The sequence below is a fragment of the Nomascus leucogenys genome, chromosome 2 (genome assembly GCF_006542625.1).
Source record: "Nomascus leucogenys isolate Asia chromosome 2, Asia_NLE_v1, whole genome shotgun sequence".
Lineage (NCBI taxonomy): Eukaryota > Metazoa > Chordata > Mammalia > Primates > Hylobatidae > Nomascus > Nomascus leucogenys.
In genome coordinates, this window is record NC_044382.1 from 62,578,416 (window position 1) to 62,600,792 (window position 22,377).

The window sequence follows — 22,377 nt, forward strand, 5'->3', positions numbered from 1 at the left end:
AGAGCTCCCTGGAGAGGGTTGGGGGCCGGGTAAGGAGGAAGGTTGGTAAGTTGTGGGTAGAGTGAGGGATGGACTTGTGCGGTGAGGCTCCAGGGAGGGGAATGATGTCAACACTCACTGCTCCCCTGGAGTAAGGGGGTCGCTGGAGCCGGTGTGGGCCTGCCATCTCTCTGCACCTGTCTCTCCGCCTCCGTTCTCCCTCTTTGTGTTGGTCGGTCTGTTAAGTCTTTCTCTCCGTCTCTCCATCTCTGTATCTCTACCCCATCTCTGCTGTCTCTGCCTCTTTTTGTTTCCTATTGAGAAACCTGCACGCGACTGTGACATAGAGCCCCAGCTGCTGGAAGTGCCCTGCCCAACCTAGGTCTGGCCTGAGACACCCCCTTGGCTCAGGGCTCTGCCAGGCTGGCGCCAAACTCATACATCCACTCATTCAGCCAACAAATATTTATTCAAGGCTTGCCACGAGCCAGGCCCTGTGCTCAGCCTGGGCTGGAACAGTGAGCGAGGCCACCCAGGTCCTTGTTCTCTAGGAGCTCAGGTTCTAGTGGCAATGCCCGGCCTCTACTTAGGGGCCCCACACGCTGAATGAGTGGGAGCATCCCCAGGTGTGCTGAGCCCCAAATCGTTTGATTGCTACCTCTATGATGACAGCAGGTCAGAGGTTGGGCCACCCACGTGGCAGTCAGAGTCAGGAGTGGGGGGTTTGCTCAAGGTAGCTCACCCACTCAGTGGTTCTTTGAAATGCAGTGTCCCTGGATACCTGCAGGGCTCCCAACACTCTGAACGTGGGGGTCTCTTCCAGGAGGATGAGCTCTGATGGGATGGGCAGAGACCAGGGGCAGACTGGGTGGGCGGATCAACTCCCACCCCTCAAAACAAACCTCCAATACCTGAGGGAACGCTGGCCTCCTGAATGCCCCTCAAGGTTACAGGCAGCCAGAGGGGGAGTTGTGGGAGGCCAGTGACAAGGAGGAGGAGGGGAGAGGCTGGGGGCTCCTTCCAGGGCTACACCAACAACAGACTCTCCTCGCTTGCTGAGACCAGAAGGTGAGTGAGGGCTTTGCAATGAGGGCAGGGCATGGAGGTGACTGTCACTTTTTGCTGGCAGGGGGTCTCAGGACTATAGGAAATTTAGAGCCTTGCAAACCTGCTTACGTGGACTCTTGGACCTACAGTTGGATCTGGATGGGACCTCTGATGCCACGTGGTCCAACCTGGTCCCATCCTCTCCCTCCCCAGCCACATTGTACAGAGAAGGAAGCTGGCCCAGAGGGAGGCACAGAGCTGACCAAGGTCACACAGCGAGCCAGAGCTGAGTCCAGATTGCAAGGCCGTGCCTTCCTATTCTTGAGATGCGGAGTGGGCCTGGTCCAATCGTGCAGTTGAGGAGGAGACTGTGGTGCTCTGACTTGGGAGGTAGAGGATGGTGAACCAGCAGCAGATGAAGACACCTGTTAGGGAAGAGAGGCCTCGGTGAGCCTGGAAAGGGGTGGGCAGGGAGTGGGGCAGTCTGGGCTGGTGGCTGTTGAGAGGGAGGAGACCCACCATAACCACTCAAGAACTGCTGGGAAAGTCAGGCAAAAATGCAACCATTTCACAACCATTTCAAAAATGAAATAAAAAAGAACCAAATAGAAATCTTGGAAATGAAAAACAGAGACCTTCAAATAAAATATCTACATATGCCTATTACAGAAAAGAAAGAGCAAAATAGAGGAATTTTCAGACATACAAAACAACCATCACTCCCTCTATAAAGGATTATTATGGGGGCACTCCAGCAAGAGGAAAAGGGAAAGTGTGGGGTGAAAGGAATTACAGTAAATATAGAACATGACTTAGAAAAACCTCATGTTTCAAGGAAATCCGTAACTAAACCTCTATATACAGACAAATATTGAGAAGAGTTTAATGGGCAATTCAAGAATACCATGGGCTCTGTTGTATTGGAGAGGAAGAGAGAAATACAGAATAACTCAGACCCAATGGAAACTTAGTAGAGTGAAGTGTGCAGGCTTACATATTAAGGTAACCTCTGAAAGAATAACGACATCAGCTATAGTTTCAAGGTGCATTTTTCCCCAACCATCAACCCCTGGGATTCTCCAGGCATGGACTCATGATTCTCCATCTGGAGACAGCCTCAGATGGCCTTACAGTCATAATTTCTATGATTATTAATATAGTTCCCACATATTGAAGACCTAGTGGTTCCCACACGTGCATTGTCATTGTTCATTGTGAAATCCGACAGGCCAGGCACAGTGGCTCATGCCTGTAATCCCAGCACTTTCGGAGGCTGAGGCAGGTAGATCACCCGAGGTCAGGAGTTTGAGGCCAGCCTGACCAATATGGTGAAACCCCGTTTCTACTAAAAATTCAAAAATTAGCTGGGCATGGTGGTATGTGCCTGTAGTTCCAGCTACTCAGGAGGCTGAAACCAGGAGAATTGCTTGAACCCAGGAGGTGGAGGTTGCAGTGAGCTGAGATCATGCCACTGTACTCCAGTCTGGGTGACAGAGCAAGACTCCATCTCAATTAAAAAAAAAAAATCTGGTGAGATAAGTATGGGATTATCCCAATTTTTGAGATGAATGAGGACGGGAGGAGCCGAGTGACTTGCTGGATCAGGGATGGGGCTAGAATTTGGACCCAGGGCTGCCTGGTCCCAGCCACTAAGCCACACAGTCTCATGGGGCGCTGAGAGCCAGCCCTGGTCTTGGGGGCTTGTACCCACTGCATCTAGGACGCCTGGGTTTCTAGTGACTTCTCTGAACAGGTTGAGTCTCGTCACTCCGGTCTTGGCTGTTTCTCTTACAGTCAGACTGTGATGCCTCTCTGGGCTGTGGATGTAAGGAGCAAAGAGTACACACACAAACCATAGCCCATGGACTGCTCTTACCCCTTTGCTGGGATCTCAGAGGAAGGGCCCTGTGGGGGCTAGTAACAAATACAGCAAGCATTTCCTTCCTACCTCCATAGATCCCTGGAGATCCCATCCATGTCATGTGGACATCAGATCACATGATTCTGCCCTTCTGGTTGCAGCTGATTGGACCAGAGATGGACGATGGACACCCAACTTGCAAGGTCAGGTAGGGTTACGGTGGCCATGTTGGGTAACAATTTGGGGCCATGGATAGTAAAGGATGAGTGGAGAGAGAATGAAGGAGTTTCCACAGACACTAGGTGAGAGACTCCATAGCTCCAGGAGAAAGATAGAGAACGTATCTGCTTTGGTGTGGGTGGCTTTTTCTGATCCTGGTAGCAGCTCCCATGAAGGCAGCTGATATGTCTGGGATGTTTGTTCCTTCCAAATCTCATGTTGAAATGTGATTCCCAATGTTGGAGGTGGGGCCTGGGGGGAGGGGATTGGATCATGGGAGTGGATCCTCACGAATGGCTTAGCACCATCCCCTTGGTGATGAGCGAGCGCTGGCTCGGAGTTCTTGCGAGATCTCCTTGTTTAAAACAGCATGGCGCCTCCCCACTCCCTCGCTCCCACTCTCGCCATGTGATACGCTGGCTCCCCTTTATCTTCCACCATGATTGGAAGCTTCCTGAGGCCTCACCAGGAGCAGATACTGGTGTTGTGCTTTGTCTACAGCCCGCAGAACCACAAGCCAATTAACCCTGTTTTCTTTATAAATTACCCAGTCTCCAGTATTCGTTTGTATTATAGTAACGCAAACGGACTAATACAGCAGCCAAACTTTGCTGCCCTGGATCCTTGCTCTGAATATTTGAAATCAACATCCTTGACTTCAGCTAGCCTGAACAGAGTCCTGTGTCTTGCAAACCACCCTCTTCCCCACCTCCCAATACCTCCTGGGACAGACAACACAGCCCATCACCTCCCTGGCGCAGGGGCCTCACCTTGCAAGGAGTTGAAAAGTGCAAAGATGTAGACAGTGGAGAGGCCCAATGGGGTGAGGATGGCCAACCCCCATGTCACACCCACCAGGCTCGAGAGGCCCAGCAGGGTGAGCACCTTCTTCCGGTTCTGCCCCCGCTCCTTGACCGCTGTAGCACCAGACAGGGTGAAGATCTTCCAGGCCACCAAGGCCAGGATCACCATGCCAAAGAGGAAGGTGATGAGGAAGTAGCCGTGGACGGTGATATAGAGGGCGTACATGGTTGTTCCCTCACGGAACCAGCATCTGGAGGAGAGGGCAGCTGTGGTGGGACTGGGAGCGGTACCTCTGGCCAGCAAGCCCAGGAAGTCCCCTGGCTGAGCTTTTCTGTCTGTGAAGGTGCCTCTCCTGTTTCCACCCATCAATCCCTGGCTCTCCCGCTGTGGGAGGGGCCGTCACCAGACTCCAGCCTGGTGTCTCTTTAATGCCAAAGTGACCTCAAAGACATGTTTCATTTGTGCCATATTACATTGTGAAAAAACTGAATTAGTGGCCGCTTTAAAATCAGAAGCTTTGGTATAAACACCTAGATTTCTGCTTCTCCTATAAAATCACACACCTGGCAGCTCTGTGGATGCCCTCCTGAAGGATAGTAACTGGCCGCTAATTAGATGGGCTTGTGACTGCCAGTCCACTGCAGTCCCCACCCGGCCCACTGCCTGCACCCTTGTGACCTCTCCAGCTCCTGGGGCCCCTGCTTTCGAGGCCCTGGGGACAGGTCCAAGGCCTCACCAGCTCCTCTTAGCACAGAGCCATGGGCCCAATGGCGGGTGCCCCATGGATCCCAAGGTGGGAGTCTAGAAACTGAACTCAGCTCCACTGCCCCCTGCACTGCAGGGGCAAAGGGCCTCAAAGAGCATGTTGATCAGTTGCCCCATGGTGCAGATGAGGAGACTGAGGCCCTGGGAGAGATCGGGCCTGCCAAGGTCACACACACAGCAGGCAGGGCAGAGTCCGGACTAGACCCAGGGCTACTGGGAATCATTGGGCAGGTGGTGGCCTGAACAAGGACACCTGGCTGGGCAGCAGGTGGGGGCTGAAATCCAACACACCCTCCACTCTCCAGCCTGTGCACCCCGCATGCGGACGGGGTGACCTTCTTTACTTTGCCTCAAGGTGCCATGTGGGCTCGTGTTGGCCCAGGCTCGAGTAACGCATCCTGCCTCCTGGTCCAGTTCTCCCTCTCCTTTCTCAGGCCCCCTCTCTCACTTCACTTCCTCTCTCTCTAGGCTTCAGTTTACTTCTCTGTGCCATGAGATCGCTGGATCTGAGGATTCTTCTGGTCTTGACATATTTGGTCTAGATTTTCCTAGAAATCCCTCCTCTCCCCACCTCTCTCCAGCCCCGATATGTGTAGCCGGGGAGCTGGCATCACCCCTGCTCCCACAGCCGCCACTCACAGCTCCAGAGAGGTGCGGTTCTCCCTGTCGCGGATGGTGTAGAGGCCGTAGCTGTTGGCACTCCCAGTGCCGATGACCATCAGGGCAGGCAGGCCTGGGCACAAGGGGAAACGGCATGGCACCACTAGGGCTTATTGGCACGTCCTCCTCCACATCCCCTCCACATGGCCATCCCTCCAGCTCTGGGAACCCCTCCTCTCTCTCCCCAAGGCTATTTCCCTTTGCACCCTCGGGGCCGGCCGTTTATTCTGTCCATCCAGGCAGCACCTACCCCAGCCCACCAGGCTCAGCTTCAGGAAGTAGTGCCCGAAGTAGGTGTTGAAGACCCTGATGGCGAGCAGGTAGAGGTGGAAGGCTTCCAGGCCCATCCAGGTGAAGGCACAGAGCAGGAAGTAGTGGAAGACAGCCCCCCGGGCCCAGCAGGCAGCATCAGACCCCTTTGAGCCACTCCCCACATTGAACAAGAAGGCCAGATTCAGGAGGAATAGGCTGCCACCCAGGGCCACGTGGATCTTTGGGGCATCTTCTGACTTGAACCTCTCCCGAGAAAGCCTGGGGTGAGAAATAAAAGGCCCCCAGGGGCCACAGCTCCCATGGGGAGCTCCCATGAGGCACCCAGGCCTGTCCACCCCAACAGCCTGTGGCTCTCCACCCCCACTGCCAGCTCCTGCCCGCTCATCCAGCTTCCGTCCCTGCTGGCAGCCAGAGTGAGAGTGTCCTGAGGTTCAAGTCCAGGAGCCTCTCATGGCCCACGGGGCCCTGTGGGTTCCGGATCCTGCCAGCCTCATCCCTTGATCGATGTGAGGCAGGATAATGGGGAAAATGAGGCCGGAAAATGAGGCAGGAGAATAGCAAAGGAAATTAAAAGCTGGATAAATGGCAGAATAAGTAAAAGCAGAGAATAGAAACAAGGTGAATGGGACGGGTGAGCAAGAAGTGAGATGAAAAGCAGACGTTCAGCAGGCAAGACAAAAGTGATATAAAAAAGGGACCCCATGGCCGGCAAGATCCGGACCAAACCAGTAAGGGGCAGCTCTTCAGAGATGGGCATTTGCATTAGAGAGAAAAAGTTTCTTTCACATAACCCTGTATGATAATTAGCTACTTAAGGTTCATGCATATGGGCTGCATATCATGCATGTACTTAAAATTATGGGATGGAGGTGACGCACAAACATACACGGGCCCAAAGTAACTGAGCAACACACCTGTCAGTCAAAAGCCAGACACACTGGCTAGAGATTAGGCAGCCTCGGGACGAGAAGAAAAAAAACACCTGGAATGACCCAAACTACACCAAGGTGAGGCTGATCTCATTTCGCAGAGGTCAGCCCACTCTCCCCCTCTGAGAGTGGAATACTGTGTGGAATACAGCTCCCCTAGGCTCCTTCAAGCTGGCAGGTCCTTGTTGCTTTGCTTGGCTCTCTCTGTGTGTCTCATCTAATTCTTTGTTCGGGGCACCAAGAGCCTGGAACTGCGCGGCACCATCTGGTAACAGCTGCCAAACTGTGTAACTCGCAGTTCCCTGAATGCATGCTGATTTTTCACACCTCCCAGACTCTGCCAGTGCTCTTCCCACTGCTCTCAATGCCTTTCCCTGCTCCCCAGCTCCTCCCACCTTCTTTGCCTGACTCTTCTTCTGCCTTTCAAACGCCCCTTGGATGTTTCCTTCTGGGGAGGCCATCTCTGAATGCCCCTTAGCCTGGGCTGATTTGGACATTTCCCAGCAGCATAGTGGAACTCCCCATCCTCTCCCTCCTTGGGTTTCTCCCATGCTGTGAACTTCAGGCCTAACAGTGGCGGGACCATGGATTCATTGGTGAAGTGGATGGATAGGTGGGTGGATGCATGAAGCCGAAAATGCAGTAGGAGAGTGAGGCTCAGAGAGGGACGGGAGCTTTACGGGGTCACAGAGCAGGGCAGAGGCTCCAACCCTGGGCTCCAGACTCCCTGCCCAGTGACTCACCAGGCTCACCTCCCTCTCTCTGGAGCCCCCACTCTGAATTCTTAGCAAACCAGATCCAAAAGGGCTCTCAGCCGAGGGAGGGGAGCCGGGGGCTTCCTGGAGGAGCATCTGGGATCATGTCCACCTCACCTGAGATGCCAGACCCCACCCTGGGGAGCTGGTGGTAATTTCTCCTGGCACTCCAAGCCCCGCTCACAGGGTCCAGCAACGTGGCCAGCTGGCAAGTCACACTCGGCTTGTTGGGGACGGGGACCATGTCCTAGGCCAGGGCTTGGAGGGTGTGGATGAGGGGCACCACTTACACTCATGGGTTGGTCTGTGATGGAGTGGGTGGGCCTAGTGGGGGCTGCAGCCCGGGGCCAAATGCTGACACAGGGGCACGTGGGACGGCCCTGGATGCAGGGGCAGGAGACCCAAGGGCTGCTTTAGGCCACCCCCAGGGACCCCCAGGAGGCGGGGGACAGGACAAGCTGGGGCACTGGCAGCTCCCCTAGGCTCCTTCAAGCTGGCAGATCCTGTGGGTCCCTCAGCCATGGCCTGGGCCCGGGCTGCACTGCTCTCTGCTGTTTCTGCCTTTCCTGCACTCACACCCACCTCTTCTGGACACAGCCCCAGGTTTCACCGAGGAACGCCTGTCCCCACTCTCAAGCACAACATAAGTCAGGGGCCAGGGGTTCTTTGTTAGCTCAAACCCAAGAGCAGACTCATGGCCTGGCTGGCCAATCTATGTATTCCATCCCTTGACCATAGTGACCCAGACAGGCATGGGCACATGGTCCAAGTTAGACCAGTAAGACTCAACTCTGGTGTATACACGGGATAAAACTGCATAGGCTGATACACACAGACATGCACACACATGCTCACACAGGGCCAGTTTCATGAGCATGTGACCTCTGTAGGACCCCATAGGCAGAAGGACTTAATGTTCTACTGTCGACATCTTGACATTCTTAACATTTTTTGAATAAGAGGCCATATATTTTCTTTCTTTCTTTCTCTCTCTCTCTCTCTTTTTTTTTTTTTGAGAAGGAGTTTTGCACTTGTTGTCCAGGCTGGTACAATGGTGTGATCTCGGCTCACTGCAACCTCCGCCTCCTTGGTTCAAGCGATTATCCTGCCTCAACCTCCTGAGTATCTGGGATTACAGGTGCACACCACCACGCCCAGCTAACTTTTTTGTATTTTTAGTAGAGACGGCGTTTCACCATGTTGGCCAGGCTGGTCTTGAACTCCTGACCTCAGGTGATCTACCTGCCTCGGCCTCCCAAAGTGCTGGGATTACAGGCATGAGCTACTACGCCCGGCATTCTATATTTTCATTTTGGAATGGGCCCTGCAAATGATATGTCCTGCACGAGCGCGTGCACACACACACACACACACATGAATGTACATAAAAATGGTGAAAACTGAGCAAAGTCTATATTCTAGTCAACAGTACTGTACCACCAGCTGCTGGCTTTGATATTGAACTACAGTTGTCTAGGATGTATCCATAGGGGGAATCTGGGAGAAGGAACCATAAGACTCTGCACTATTTTTGCATCTTTCTGTTTTATCTCAAAATAAAATCCTTCTCAATCCTGGGATTCATCTTAGAATACTTGGAAAGAGGAGACTTCTTTTATTTCTGCCTAAGCAGCTAAGGAGCTATGATGCAATCCTGAGGCAGCCAGGGCCCCTGAGGGTGGTGAAGCTGCCTGATGTGACTGTCAAGGGGCAAGCAAAGCTATGAGAGGCAGAGGGAGACCAAGTTCTGGGGACCTCTTTTGACCCCCTGGATCGAACCCTGCCTGAAGTCCACGCACCTTGGGTTTTTCAATTACATGACCCCTATTTGCTATTTGCTATTCTCAGTTACGTGAACCACACATTCCCTGTTATGTTTAAGCCAATTTGAGTTGAGTTTCTGCCACTTGCTCCTGAAATAGCTCTGACACATTTCAACCCCAAGCTCCATTTTGGGATGAGGACACTAACATGTGGAGAGGACATCAGTCAGAGGCTGTGCAACCTGAGTGCTTCCCACCCTGCCCTGCTGCCTCCCTTGAGGGCGAGAGGGAGACATGGTTGGGAGGTGGGGATCACTCACCTAAGGAAGGCATAAAGAATAATGGTGAAGGCGAGGAAGATCATGGAGACCCCACAGCCCGCCTGGGAAATGCGTGTGAGGATATGCACCGTAGACTGGTCCAAGGTGGGTCTCTGCGGGTGACCCCAGAACCGGGACCACGTCAGTTGGAGGCCAGGCCCATATACCCAAAGACCACCAAGCAGCCCCCTCCCCAGGGCAGGAGCTGGAAGCCCCTGGGATGGCTGGGATCAGAGTGGAGGGGGCTGTTACCAGGAGCAGGGCGAAAAAGGTCAGGTGGTCACAGCAGCACACGGTCCCCTCAGGTCTGACTTCCGTGGAGCAGCCCTCAGAAGCCCAGTCTCCAGTGGGCCCTGGAGAGGAGGCCAGGGGAACACAGGGAAAGGGAATATAGGGAGGGGAGAGGAGGGAACAGAGGGGAAGGGAATATAGGGAGGGGAGGGGAGGAGAGAGGGAAGGGGAGGGGAGGGGAACAGAGGGGAAGGGAATATAGGGAAGGGAGGTGAGAGGGAAGAGGAGGTGAGGAGAGGAGGGGAGGGGAGAGGGGAGAGGAGGGGAGGGGAGAGGGAAGAGGAGGTGAGGAGAGGAGGGGAGGGGAGGGGAAGGGAGGCGATGGAGGGAGCAAAGAGGAGGGGAGGGGATGGGAGAGGAAGCCAGGGGAGGGACTCAGCCAGTGGAGCCAGCCCCACCCCACAATGCAGCCCATACCCTCCCTTCCTGTCTTACCCCAGAGAAGGTCCTCCAGGCCCTACCTTTAGTCACATCCCAGAATACACAGGTGAGGGTCGTGTTCTGAAACCGAAGAGTGGAAGTCAGGAGAGAGGAAAAGGGAAGGTTGGGGGAGGGCAGGGGAAGCGGGAGGACGGTGTGCTCCCCTGAGTCCTAGCGTGAGTGTGCATTAGGTAGAAAGCAAGGTTCACGCCCATGGGCCACACAGAAAAATTAAGTGCATCATTTGATGAGCCCTGGGCCGGCATGTGAAGGGTGCGACTGTGGTGTGGGGCTGTGGGTGGGAGGGTTTGCCTGTCTGCATGCATGTGTGCGTGTCAGGGGAACATGGGTGTGGAGGATGTGGAATGCCGTGTGTATGCAGGTGGGCTTGCCAGGTCCTCATGTGCGCCTCTGTGGGGTGTGGCCTTGGATCCAATTATGTGTACGGCCCTAATGGCTTCTTCTGGGTGACTGTGGAAGGGTAGGGGATAGATGTGTAATGTCCCATGCAGGGCCCACCATAGGCCCAGGTGTGCCCACTCGCCTGTCTGCCCTGCAGTGACTGCCAGGCCTGAGCAGGGGACTCACAGGGGGTGGACGCTGGTGAGAGAAGACAATCTCCAGAGGCTCAGCCAGCTTGGTGACACGCATTTGTCCCACACTCAAGCCCACCAGGTGATTGTTCAACACGCCGCTGCCATCTCCCAGGCCGAGCTGGGGGCCCTGTGAAAGGGGAGATTGGGGAGGCCAGGCTGCAGAAGGGGCCATCCCAACCCACCAAGGCTGGGGTTCCTAGGAACCTCCAGGAACCCATGGCCTTTGCTTGGAGGGCAGAGTTCGAGACCAGGGGACCAGGGAGGCAAGGAGTCACGGGCAGCCTCCTCCCTGCTGCTCCCAGTGGTCTCCTGCTTGGGCTGGGCCAGGTCGACTGGCTACAAAGCTGTGCACATGACAGCTCTCCATTGCTGGCCTCCAGAGCTCCTCTGCCCTCTTAACTAGAGGGGGCATGGGGCCAAGATCAGCCAAGAAATGGAAGTCAGCGGGGAGGACAGCGTGCCCCTGAGGGTCTTAGCATGAGTGTGCATTCGGTAGAAAGGGGGCTGGTGGGGGGAGCACACTAGCCCTCAGGGGGTACACACATCTGCACAGGAGTGGATGCACACCTCTGGGTGCACATACCTGGTACACACATGTACAAGGGCATGGGTGCACTTGCTCGTGTGGATATGATCACAGCTGAGCACATGGGATTGTGTGTGCACAAGAATAGAAAAGGATGTGCATGTTTGTACATGGACAAGGACACACAAGCACCCCCAGGACACATAGACAAGCCAAAGGGCACTGATGTGTGGGGGTCAAACATCTGAGAGCGTGTGACCAGTGTGAGTCTGAAGACCATAGACTCTAGTGACAGGTGTCTGAGATGGCCACGGGCTGCATTAGAAACACTAAGAGGCTCACTGCCTGCTCTGTCCCCATCGGATCCCTCAGCAGGCTCCAGGGACAGCAAGCTGTGGCATGGAGCCCCCACAGGACCTAGCACTTAAACTTGGAGCTTCCCTGAGTCCTCACCTTGAAGAGAGTCCCTGGTCCGATGTCCAGAATGGTGATGGCCAAGTGGACCACAGACCTGTTGCCTGGCAGAGATCGAAAAAGGCTCTTGGGAAGTCGCACTCTGTCAGGGGGCTTGTCCTCGTCCTTCATCACCTGCCTCGGAACCTACAACCACAGACACAGCAGGTCCCATCTGTACCCAGCCCCCAACATGAGTCCTGCCACTCCCCCAGCTGGGAGGGGAAACAGGCACACTGGGTAGGGGGCAGCATCTGGGGACTGTCAGCTCTGAGAGGCAGGACGCCTGGGGCACAGTGCAAGCTCTGCTCCTCACAGGCTGTGCGTCCCTAGACAAGTTATAGCCCTTGTGGAGCCTTGATTTTCCCAATACAGACAGTAGAGCTAAGCTTGTGCCTGTCTGGGCACCTGATGCCTGGGCAAGCTGAATGTGCAAGTATGAGGACGGCTGGAGGGCGTGTGCTTTTGGCCAGGGCCCTAACAGTCCCAGAGTTTACATAGAGCTTGATTGTGACAGTGTCTGGCTTCTGACTCAGGAATAAATGGAAAGAATAAAACCATCAGGAAGGAAGTTCAGGAAGCGAGAGAACAAGGGCAGAGAGGGAGGACACACACATTTACTCTGAATGTCAAATCCTCCCTGCCCAACAACAACAACACGTTTTTAAAAAACAAAGAATCGTCAGAATATTGAAATATATTCCGGTGGTCATTGCAAAGCATTTTTTTTTTTTTTTTTTTTGAGATGGAGTCTCATTCTTGTTGCCCAGGCTGGAGTGCAATGGCACTATCTCAGCTCAGTGCAACCTCCGCCTCCCAGGTTCAAGCGATTCTCCTGCCTCAGCCTCCCAAGTAGCTGGGATCACAGGCATGCACCATCATGCCCAGCTAATTTTGTATTTTTAGTAGAGACAAGGTTTCACCATGTTGGCCAGGCTGGTTTCGAGCTCCTGACCTCAGGTGATCCGTCCACCTCAGCCTCCCAAAGTGCTGATATTACAGGCGTGAGCCACTGTGCCCGGCCGCAAAACATGTTTCATTCATTCTCTGAGCTCCCTGTTCCCCTAAGGGCTACAGCCTGACCCACCCAGGGCCTGCCTCAGAAGCACCCCATGCACATTGGCACAGGGGGTTTATGGCTGGAGCTGAAGGCCCCAACTTTCTCCTTCCCAGTCCAGACTCCCAACAAAAGGACATGTGGGTGATTTCTGGGGCCAGTGCATAACCCCTGCAGAGGGCTCAGCTGCTTGAGTGACATAATAAAGGGTTGAGAAAGAATCTCTCTTCCATTTCCCTCTCTCCAGACAAACCTAAAAGTACCTCAATGCTAACCAACTCACCTTGCTGCCTGAAGTTCCACCACCACATCCATTTCTTCCGGAAGGCAGGAGACTTTCTAAGCCCTCACTATCCCAGGCATTCCCTGTGCATTGTCTCATTTGCTCCTCTCATTCATCTTTTGTTTGTTTTGTTTTGTGTTTTGTTTTGTTTTTGTAGAGATGGACTCTCACTGTGTTGCCCAGGCTGGTCTAGAACTCCTGGCCTCAAGCCATCCTCCTACCTCAGCATCCCAAAGTGCTGAAATTGCAGGTGTGCACCACTGCACCTGGCCATGTTAATCTTGAAAGTGGGCAATACCTTCATCTTTTTATAGACAGGGAAACCGAGGCTCAGAAAAGTAATCTGCCCATGATCACAATGGCTGGTCAAGGGCAGAGCTGGGATTTGAATCCAGACCAGCATAAACCCAGAGTCTGTCCATCGAACCCTTTACCTCATTTCAAATATGTTCCCTCAGTAGAGGAGCTCACGGAAATTTTAGGCTTGGAGGAGTCTTAGAGCTCATTTTACAGATGCAGCTCTGCCAATTGGGATGTGGGGGAGGGACAAGCCCTAGTTATATCACAGGATATAACTCTCTTAGAGTTTTGAAATATATGTCCAAGAAAAATAGGGTCCGAACCAGCCAAGAGGGCTGGGGAACTCTTCACCTGAGAGGGCTCCAGAGAGAAGTAGAAGTCTTCTGCGGTGTTGGTGCTGAGGTTCTGGACCAAAGCCTTCAGGAAAGTCGTGTTCACCTTCTGCATCAAGCCTTCCTTTATCAGATGGGCCTCGTAGTTTAGCCAGTATCTGCAAAGGGCCAGGGATGAGGGGAGGGTAGGATCCCGCAGGCTGAGTTACTCACTCATCAGGCTCTTGGGGTGAGAGGGCCGATCCAAACTATCAAAGTAAAGACCCTGGGATCGGGGCAGGAGGAAGAAAAGTGGCTTGGGGGCCATCCAGGCTGCTCCTGCAGGATTCCAGCTAGGCATCCCTCTGAGTATTTTATGTGTTTGTCTTTTTTTGTGCATGTGGTAAAGTACACGTAGCATAAAATTTACCATTTTAACCATTTTAAAGTGTCCAATTCAATGGCATCAAGTAAGTCACAATGTTGTGCAACCGTCGCACTATCTAGTTCCAGAACATTTCATCACCCCAAAGGAAACCCGTACCCGTGAAGCTCTCCCTTCCCTTCCCCCAGCCCCTGCAATCACTAATCTGCTTTCTGTCTCTGAGTTTGCCTATTCCAGATAGCTCACACGAATGGAATCATACAACATGCAGCCTTTGTTTCTGACTTCTTTCACTCAGCATAATGTTTTCAGGGTTCATCTATGTTGTAGCATTATCGATATTCCATTTTATTTTATTTTTGAGACTATCTCACTGTGTCACCCAGGCTGGAGTTCGGTGGTGCAATCTCAGCTCACTGCAACCTCCACCTCCCGGGTTCAAGCGATTCTGCTGCCTCAGCCTCCCGAGGAGCTGGGATTACAGGCGTGAGCCACCACACCCGGCTAATTTTTTTGTATTTTTAGTAGAGAAACATGGGGTTTCACGATGTTGGTCAGACTGGTCTCGAACTCCTGACCTCAAGCGATCCGCTTGCCTTGGCTTCCCAAAGTGCTGGGATTACAGGTGTGAACCACTGCACCTGGCCCTATTTCATTTTTTAAATTATTTTTAGTAGAGTCGGTGTCTCACTCTGTTGCCCAGGCTGGTCTTGAGCTCCTGGCCTCAAGTGATCTTCCTGCCTCAGCCTCCCAAAGTACTGGGATGACTTTGGGCATGAGCTACCGTGCCTGGCCCCTGTATTTTATTTCTTTTTATGGAAGAATACTATTTCATCGTATGGAGAGATCATATTTTAATTATGCCTTCATCCATTGAGGGACATTTGGGTATTTTCCTCTTTTTTTTTTTTTTGGCTACTATGAAAAGTGCTGCTACAAATATTCATGTACAAGCTGCTGCTGCTGCTGCTTTTTTTTTTTTTCTTTGAGATGGAGTCTCGCTCTGTCGCCCAGTCTGGAGTGCAGTGGAGTGATCTCAGGTCACTGCAACCTTCACCTCCTGGGTTCAAACAATTCTCCCACCTCAGCCTCCTGAGTAGCTGAGATTACAGGCGCCTGCCACCAAGCCTGGCTATTTTTTTTTTTTTTTGTATTTTCAGTAGAGACAGCATTTCACCATGTTGGCCAGGCTGGTCTCAAACTCCTGACCTCAAGTGATCTAACCCCCTCGGCCTCCCAAAGTGCTAGGATTACATGCGTGTGCTGCCGTGCTTGTCCCATGTATAAGCTTTTGTTTGGAGACTTGTTTTAAATTATTTTGGGTATATACCTGGGCAGCACAAAGAGGAGCCTCTGAACAGCTCTGGGGTGGGAATGGAAGCTGGATCAGCTGCAGGTGGGAATGGAAGCCTTTTCAGGCCACTGAAATAACATGATCCAATGAGATGGCTGTCCTAACACCAAGCCTGAGAGCACAGGGCTTTTACTCATTCCTTTAACACATATTTATTAAGTACTAATGCAAGCCACGTGCTTTTCTAGGCATCCCAGAAGAGTTATAGGCAACTTTGATTAGGAATGGGAAAAGGAAAGAGAGGCAGAGATATTTTTGGAGATGGCTCCTAAAGATGTTGTATTCTAAACCCCTTCATTTCCCTCACCCCCCCATCTAACCAGTCTCTTGTCTTACTGAGTCTGCGTCGTATCATCTCCCCCATCCATCTCTCCTTTCCAAGCACACAATGCCAATTGCTGCTGGTGGTGCTGGCTCGGCCCTCACTCCCACCCAGACCCCTGTGATGCATCCTACTGGGTCATGTCTTCCTGCATCACCACCCCTGTAGCCGTCCCTGAAGCCTGAGCAATCTTTCCAAAATGCAGAGTTGACTATACTCTACCTGCACTTAAAATATGTCATTGCCCTGCCGCCCCCACCCATTGGTATAGCTTACACAACCCTTCACACCTTAGTCGCTGCTCATATTTCCAGTCCTATCTCCCACCCATCGCATCTGCCCATTGTGTCTTCCATCCCCACGCAGTTTACATTGTTACAGTTCAAAGCATTGTAGTTATCCCCCATTACTTTCAAGTTCTGTTGCCTGTATCCTCACCATTACTTAGATCCAACTGGAAAACTCCTGTGCACCCTCAAAGCCCTTTCCAGGTTTCCTCCTCTGTGGAGCCTTGGCCAACTTCCCTCCTCTGGGCTAACCTGGCACCTTGTCTGCCATTCTGTATACACTCTGGAGTCATCATTATTTGGGTCTGTGTCTGTCCTTCCACAACTCCCAAGGGCCAGGATAGGAGTGGATTCATCTCTGAATACCCTAGATCAGTAGGGACCCCAACTGCCAGAATGGGGGTGTTGGGTCAGGGGGGACTGTGGTGTCAAACAAGGTGGAAGGGTCAGATGGGAGCAGCATTTTCTGGGGCCTTGGGGGCAGATGGCCCCATCCCTTCCTGGTAGTCCTCCTCCTAGCAGCTTCAGATTCCCCCTCCAGCTCAGGGGTCCCCCTCACCTCTGCAAATTTTCCACATTGCAGGGGTCGCTGCCCGACTGCCTGCACTTGGTGAAGCATGAAGCCTTGTCATTCAAGTTGAAGATGTCGTACTTGTACATGTTGTTGCTCCCCAGGCAGGTGTTTCTTGGCCCTTCGGTGGGCTTTTCCTGACCTAAGGAAGGAATGCAGAGAGTGTGAATGGGCTGGATGAAGATGGGCAGCAAGGATGAGGAGTAGGGAAAGGAGCTGGGGCTCCAGAGTCTGGTGATTGGGCTAGAATTCCAGCTCCATGCATCACACTAACGGTGCACTTGAGCAGGATGCAGACCCTCTCTGGGGCTATTTCCAAGGTAAAAGCAAATACCCCAATCTCCCAGGGCTGGTAGGATGCTTTGGGGAAAGCATGTACAAAAGGCTTGGCACATGGCTCTGTAAATAAAAGGTTTCATACGTTTGTGCTATTACTCCTTTACCCCTTCCTCCAGGGAGTCTGCTTGGCTTTTCAGTTACTCCACATCAGACCTTCCAAAGCCCTTGCAACTGTGGCCTCCTGGTCAAACTCTTGGATGTATTCTGTCTTGGTTTGCCTCATTCTCCCACATTCACACTATCTTATTTGTGTAAATTTAAAAAAGGATATATTGGCAGGGCATGGTGGCTCACACCTGTGCTAAGAAGCACACACAACCGTCACAGCTACCTCATGGAACGGGTAGAAAATACAGCAAACCAAGGTCCCTCGAGCAAAATGACTTGAGAAAGGTTACTAGCTAGTTGGAGGCTGCTCCAGGACTAAAGACCAGCTTTTGTGACTTTTAGTTCAGTTCCCTTTCACCTAATACAGGGCAGGAAATGGAAGCTTTGGGTCATCTACTAACTGTATGTCCTGAGGCAAGTTACTTAAACTCTCTGAGGCTCAATCTTTTGCCGGCAAAATGGAGCTAATAAGACATTCCTTGCAAGTTTTGGGAAGGATTAGAGATAAAGGATATAGCTCATTGTAGGTGTTCAAAGAGTTTACCATCTTTAACGGTTTATTGCACAGCCTTCTGGAAATTTTGCAGAAGGTATGCATATGCAAGTATTTATAAGTACAATTTTTTTTAATGAAAAAATGTTTTAATTGAGAAGAGGGAGTTCTCACTATGTTGCCCAGGCTGTTCTCAAACTCCTGGCCTCAAGCGATCCTCCAGCCTCGGCTGCTCAAAGTGCTCGGATTAGAGGTGTGAGCCACCATGCCCTGCCAATACATCATTTTTTAAATTTACACAAATAAGATCACCTAACAATATATCTTTTTTTTTCTTTTGAGACAGAGTCTTGCTCTGTCACCCAGGCTGGAGTGCAGTAGCATGATCACAGCTCACTGCAGCCTAGACCTCCCAGGCTCAATCGATCCTCCAACCTCAGCCTCCCAAGTAGCTGGGACTACAGGCACATGCCACCATGCTTGGCTAGTTTTTCATTTTTTTATGTTGTTTATTTTTATTTTTTGTAGAGACAGGGTTTTGCTGTGTTGCCCAGGCTGATCTCAAACCCCTGGGCTCAAGGGATCCGCTCACCCTGGCCTCCCTAAGTGCTGCAATTTATAGGCATGAGCCACCACGCTTGGACTAGCAATATATCTTGAAGAACTTTTCCACCTCATTCTTTATATAGTTGCAAACTATTCCATTCCATGGGCATTGCAACACTTTTTCAACTGGTCCCCTCTTGGTGGACATTGTTTTTCACAATCTGCCATAAGAATTCTTGAGTGTGCATCTTTTCAGCTTGTGTTGAGAACTCATAGAAAACATTCCTATCTTAGGACTTTCTGTATCTAACTGTATGTGCTTTAAAACACCGCCAGGAAGGCTGGGTGCAGTGACTCACGCCTATAATCCCAGCACTTTGGGAGGCCGAGGTGGGCGGATCACCTGAGGTCAGGAGTTTGAGACCAGCCTGGCCAACACGGGGAAGCCCTACTAAACATAGAAAAATTAGCAGGACATGGTGGTGGGTGCCTGTAATCTCAGCTACACAGAAGGCTGAGGCAGGAGAATTGCTTCAACCCGGGAGGCAGAGGTTGCAGTGAGCCGAGATCACACCACTACACTCCAGCTTGGAAGACAAAGAGGGACTCTCTGTCTCAAAAAACAAAAAACAACAAAAAAAATTCCTATTCTAGGACTTTCTATATGTGCTTTAAAAAACTGCCAAGTATTGAATTTCCCTCCAGAAAATGGTGTACCTATTTATACTCTCACTCAAAGTGGATAAGAGTGACTATTTATCCACATGCCTATTATTCTATAGTTTACTGAACTTTTGGATTTTTGCCAGTCTGAGAGATGATGTTGAATCTTATTTTCATTTAAGGAGTTTGAGCGTCTACCTGTATATTTGCGGCCACTTATATGTCTTTTACTCTGAATTACTTTGTTGTATCCTTCTCCCATTGAGGGTGGGAAGTGGGTCTTGGCTCTGCATTGTCACTTTTCAGATTGCCCCCCCCAGGAAGTGTTAGGAGAGGTCCCTCTGCGATCGGTGGTGCTGGGGGCTGAGGTGGGCAGGGGCTCATTTGCTTTCCATTTTTTATTTCCCTCTCTGGTATTTGATTTTTTTTAAATCATGTCCAGTAGTACTGTCACATTTTTAAAAAAACTGTTCATTTTTAATCATTAAGACAAAAAAATGCATGATAAAAATAATGGCTGAATAAAGAGTAACAGCAGGGTAAAGAAAATAACATTTTAGAGTGGATTTTGTAATAATGGACTCTATATGTGATAATTCGTTTTAGATAGCTTATGAAGGAACTGTAAATTTCTGTTAGTTTATAAAGATATTGATGATGCATTGTTTAATGGGAAATGAAAATGATAGATGAGCATGAATATAATATGATCCACGTTTGCTTTTTAAATAAAGGGGAGAAGAGGGAGAGGAGGAGGAAGACAGAAACAGGGAGAGGGAAGAACAGAGGAGAGGGGAGGAGGGGATGAAAGGGGAAGGAAGAGGACAGGAGAGGAGGGGAGAGAACATTGTCAGCTTGAGGGCAGATGCCATTCTCTGCCATCCCGGCCCTGCTGTCACAAATGGGTGCAGGTGCAGGCAGCCCCCTGGTGGGTGACATCAGAGCCTCCCTCCCGGATTGCCATGAATTTCAGCGCAGGCATGGAAGTGAAGCTCTTGGCAAGCACCCTACACAGACAGGATCATTAAATATCTTTTCCATGTTTATTCTTTGAAGACACTGCAAGCATTTCATGTAGACAAGGAGACCCTGTGCTAGGCCTGTGGGTGGGATAGCGCCCCACCCCTCCAGACCCTCTATGCTCCAGAGCCTGGCCTCCATGGAGTGCCTCATTTGGGGGTCAGCAAGTGGAAAGTGGACTGGAGGTCAGAGGGCAGGAGGAGGGCAGGCTGGGCATTTGTCCCCACCCGGCACGGCTCCTTCAGCCCCTGCTGGCTCACCGTGAGCAAACCACCGCCATTTCCCTCCTGCAGCGACAGTTGGCTGTAGAAGCCCAGGGGGCCACTCCCTCCTGGGCCCTTTAGACTTCACGGTGCTGAAGGCTGCCCCAGGTGCCAGCCTGCCCAGCGACCACCCTCCTTGCTCCCCGTGCCCTGCCTGCATCTTTGTTGCACGTCCCTTCATGCCAGCCCCTCCATTGCATCCACCCCTTGCTCAGCCCTAACAGCTGGGTCTCACATGCGAGTCCCCACCACACTGTGTCACTCCTGCAGACTGTAAGCCTTTTGAGGGCAGGGGCCAAGTGGTACCAGCAGGAGCAGAGGGCACCATCGATGCTTCCTGAATAAATGAATGAATGAATGGGCAAATGGAGAATGGAGACTAACACATCACTGTCCACACAGGAAGTGTGCAGACCTTCCTGTGTGTAGACCTCTCAGAGCTTCTTGCTCGATCAAATGGCTGCTGCTCTGCCCCAACCAGAGGACCCACATCACCATGGGGGAAACAGCATCACCTGGAGGAGCCTTGAAGGCCCAACCAGCGATGACAGCTGGGGCCTGAGGACGCCCAAGAGCCCTGGTCACAGCTGCCATCGGTGGCTCCGTTCATCCGTCCATCAAGGGCTGCCCGGTGGCCCGCTCTGTACCAGGGCCTCCCGGGGCCACTAGGAGGACAGTGCTGTCATCTCCCACCCTTTTTTGAGCCAGGGACTGATTCACTCCACTGAATCTCCCAGTGTTTGAAAAGAAGAGGGTTCTTTGAAGCCCAAATAAGTTGATCTATGTGGCCAAAGTCACACGACCACACGCTGGACACACAGGGAGATGGACATGCAGGCCCCTCACCGAGTCAGGAGCAAAACGAGAGTGGCCCACAAGGCCCCGAGACAGGAGCACTGAGGAGGGAGCACTAACGGGGGAGCACCTCCCTCTGTCCGAGAGGGTTGCTAAGACACCACAGAGGCCAAGAAGGGTAAATGGAGCCGGCTATGTGGGCAAGGGGTAGGGGGACAGCTTTCCTGGGAGAGAGGCCAGCAAAGGCAAGGCCCGGGCACTTCCATGGCCTCTGGAGATGCACCACGGGTTTGTGTGTGAGATGGGAGAGTGACGGGGAGCAGTGTGGATCCTGGCTCAGGCCACTGAGGACCAAGGGGTTGTGGCTGAGACTGGGAGAGGGAGCCGGTGTGGGGTGACATGTGCGGGAGGAGAGGGCCAGAAGAACGAGGTGACAGACCTTCCTGGCCTCAGCTTCCAGAGTGTCCGAATCCCGTCCCCAGGATCCCACAAGCCAGCTGGAGAATTGCCTGCCCAGGGCCAACCCCTGTCCCAGAGCCAGGCCTGTCAGGGAGACACAGCCCAGGTTGGGGAGTCAGGGAGCACCCTCCGACCTCCCCTATCTCCAGGGCACTGTGGAACACCAAAGGGAACCTGAGACCAGTCCTGAGCAAGTTTTAGTGGAAGGACAGTACTGACCCAAAGGGACAGGGCTAGAGGAGGTGCTGAGGCGGCCACTGGGGGTCTCGGAGGACACATCCCAGACACCCCAACTCCTCACCTTCTCCAGTCCCTGTGTCTGTCCCTGGATCCTTCCCTCAGCAGGGCAGAGGCGGCCCAGCGTGGCAGGAGGGGATGAGGTGCCAGCCACTCACCTGAGGTCGGGAGCAGGAGGAGTGGGAGCAGGAGGAGCAGGAGCAGGGCTCCCAGGCCCCTGGGCGTCGCCATCCTTGGCCAGCCTTGCCCACGCCACTGGAGCTCTGTGGCTGTCTGGCCCTCTGGCCCCAGGCTCTGCTGAGCTGGCCTGCCCCCACCCTGCAGCCCCACCACTCTGGCTTCCTGTGTCCTCTTTCTCACCCTTCCTGCTCGATGGCGCCATTGGTTGGGTTGTGAAAGGTGAGTGTGGGGAACTGGGCAGTGCTCCCAGTCTCACCGCACCCTGAGTCCACCTGCAGAGGGAGCTGCTGAGCCCACCCAGGTATGTGCCCCCAGGGCCCCACTGGGGTGGGATCTACAGGGCTAGGGGCTGGGTGGCCACAGAGGCCTGGCTCAGAGCAGATCCCTGGGAACTGTGATGAGCACAGGCTTTGGAGTCAGGCGCACCTACTCAGACCCCTCCTCTCACCATCTGGGAGCCTCTCTGAGCCTCAGTTTCCTCCTCTGTAAAGTGAAGATGACAATGGGGCTGCCTCCTAAGGCTGTGTCAGGGTTTGATGAGACCTGCAACAAGCTGGGCACAGAGCCTGGCTCTGGGCATGAGGATGAAGACCCGGATGGTGCCTATGGCTTGAATCAGGCTGGAGGGCGTGGGAGGAGAGCAGGAGCTGACCCTGCGGCCTGAGCTTCCCCCACCAGCCTGGATAACAGGACGAACTCAGAGGCAGGGTAGCAGGAAGACAGGAGTGTGGCCCCGGGGGCTG

At 52.6% G+C, this 22,377-nt stretch overlaps 1 protein-coding gene across 2 annotated transcripts; it reads right to left on the reverse strand.

Annotated features, from left to right (window-relative positions):
- Positions 1-429: 429 nt before the first annotated feature.
- On the reverse strand, positions 430-21,784 carry ADGRG3 (adhesion G protein-coupled receptor G3). Of its 2 annotated transcripts, XM_030796359.1 has the most exons (12): positions 21,613-21,784; positions 16,520-16,673; positions 13,653-13,791; positions 11,662-11,808; positions 10,675-10,809; positions 10,128-10,167; positions 9,628-9,728; positions 9,376-9,488; positions 5,586-5,866; positions 5,315-5,408; positions 3,877-4,160; positions 430-1,451 (listed from the first exon to the last, which is right to left on the reverse strand). In XM_030796359.1, the coding sequence occupies exons 1-12, from the start codon at positions 21,683-21,685 to the stop codon at positions 1,342-1,344; spliced, it is 1,671 nt and encodes a 556-aa protein (XP_030652219.1). In that variant the 5' UTR covers positions 21,686-21,784; the 3' UTR covers positions 430-1,341. The 2 variants fall into 2 exon arrangements, with proteins under 2 accessions (XP_030652219.1, XP_030652226.1); XM_030796366.1 differs by lacking the exon at positions 13,653-13,791 and having other exon boundaries at positions 21,613-21,729.
- Between the last annotated feature and the right edge of the window lie 593 nt (positions 21,785-22,377).

Bases quoted from the DNA above. Each gene is read 5' to 3' on its own strand.
- ADGRG3 (XM_030796359.1), bottom strand. From the start codon at position 21,685: ATGGCGACGCCCAGGGGCCTGGGAGCCCTGCTCCTGCTCCTCCTGCTC. The intron at 10,168-10,674 runs GTGAGTCCCCTG...CTTCGGTTTCAG, and splicing joins CTCACCAGCGTCCACCCCCT to AACACGACCCTCACCTGTGT. The intron at 1,452-3,876 runs GTGAGGCCCCTG...CTTCCCTAACAG, and splicing joins ACTTTTCAACTCCTTGCAAG to GTGTCTTCATCTGCTGCTGG.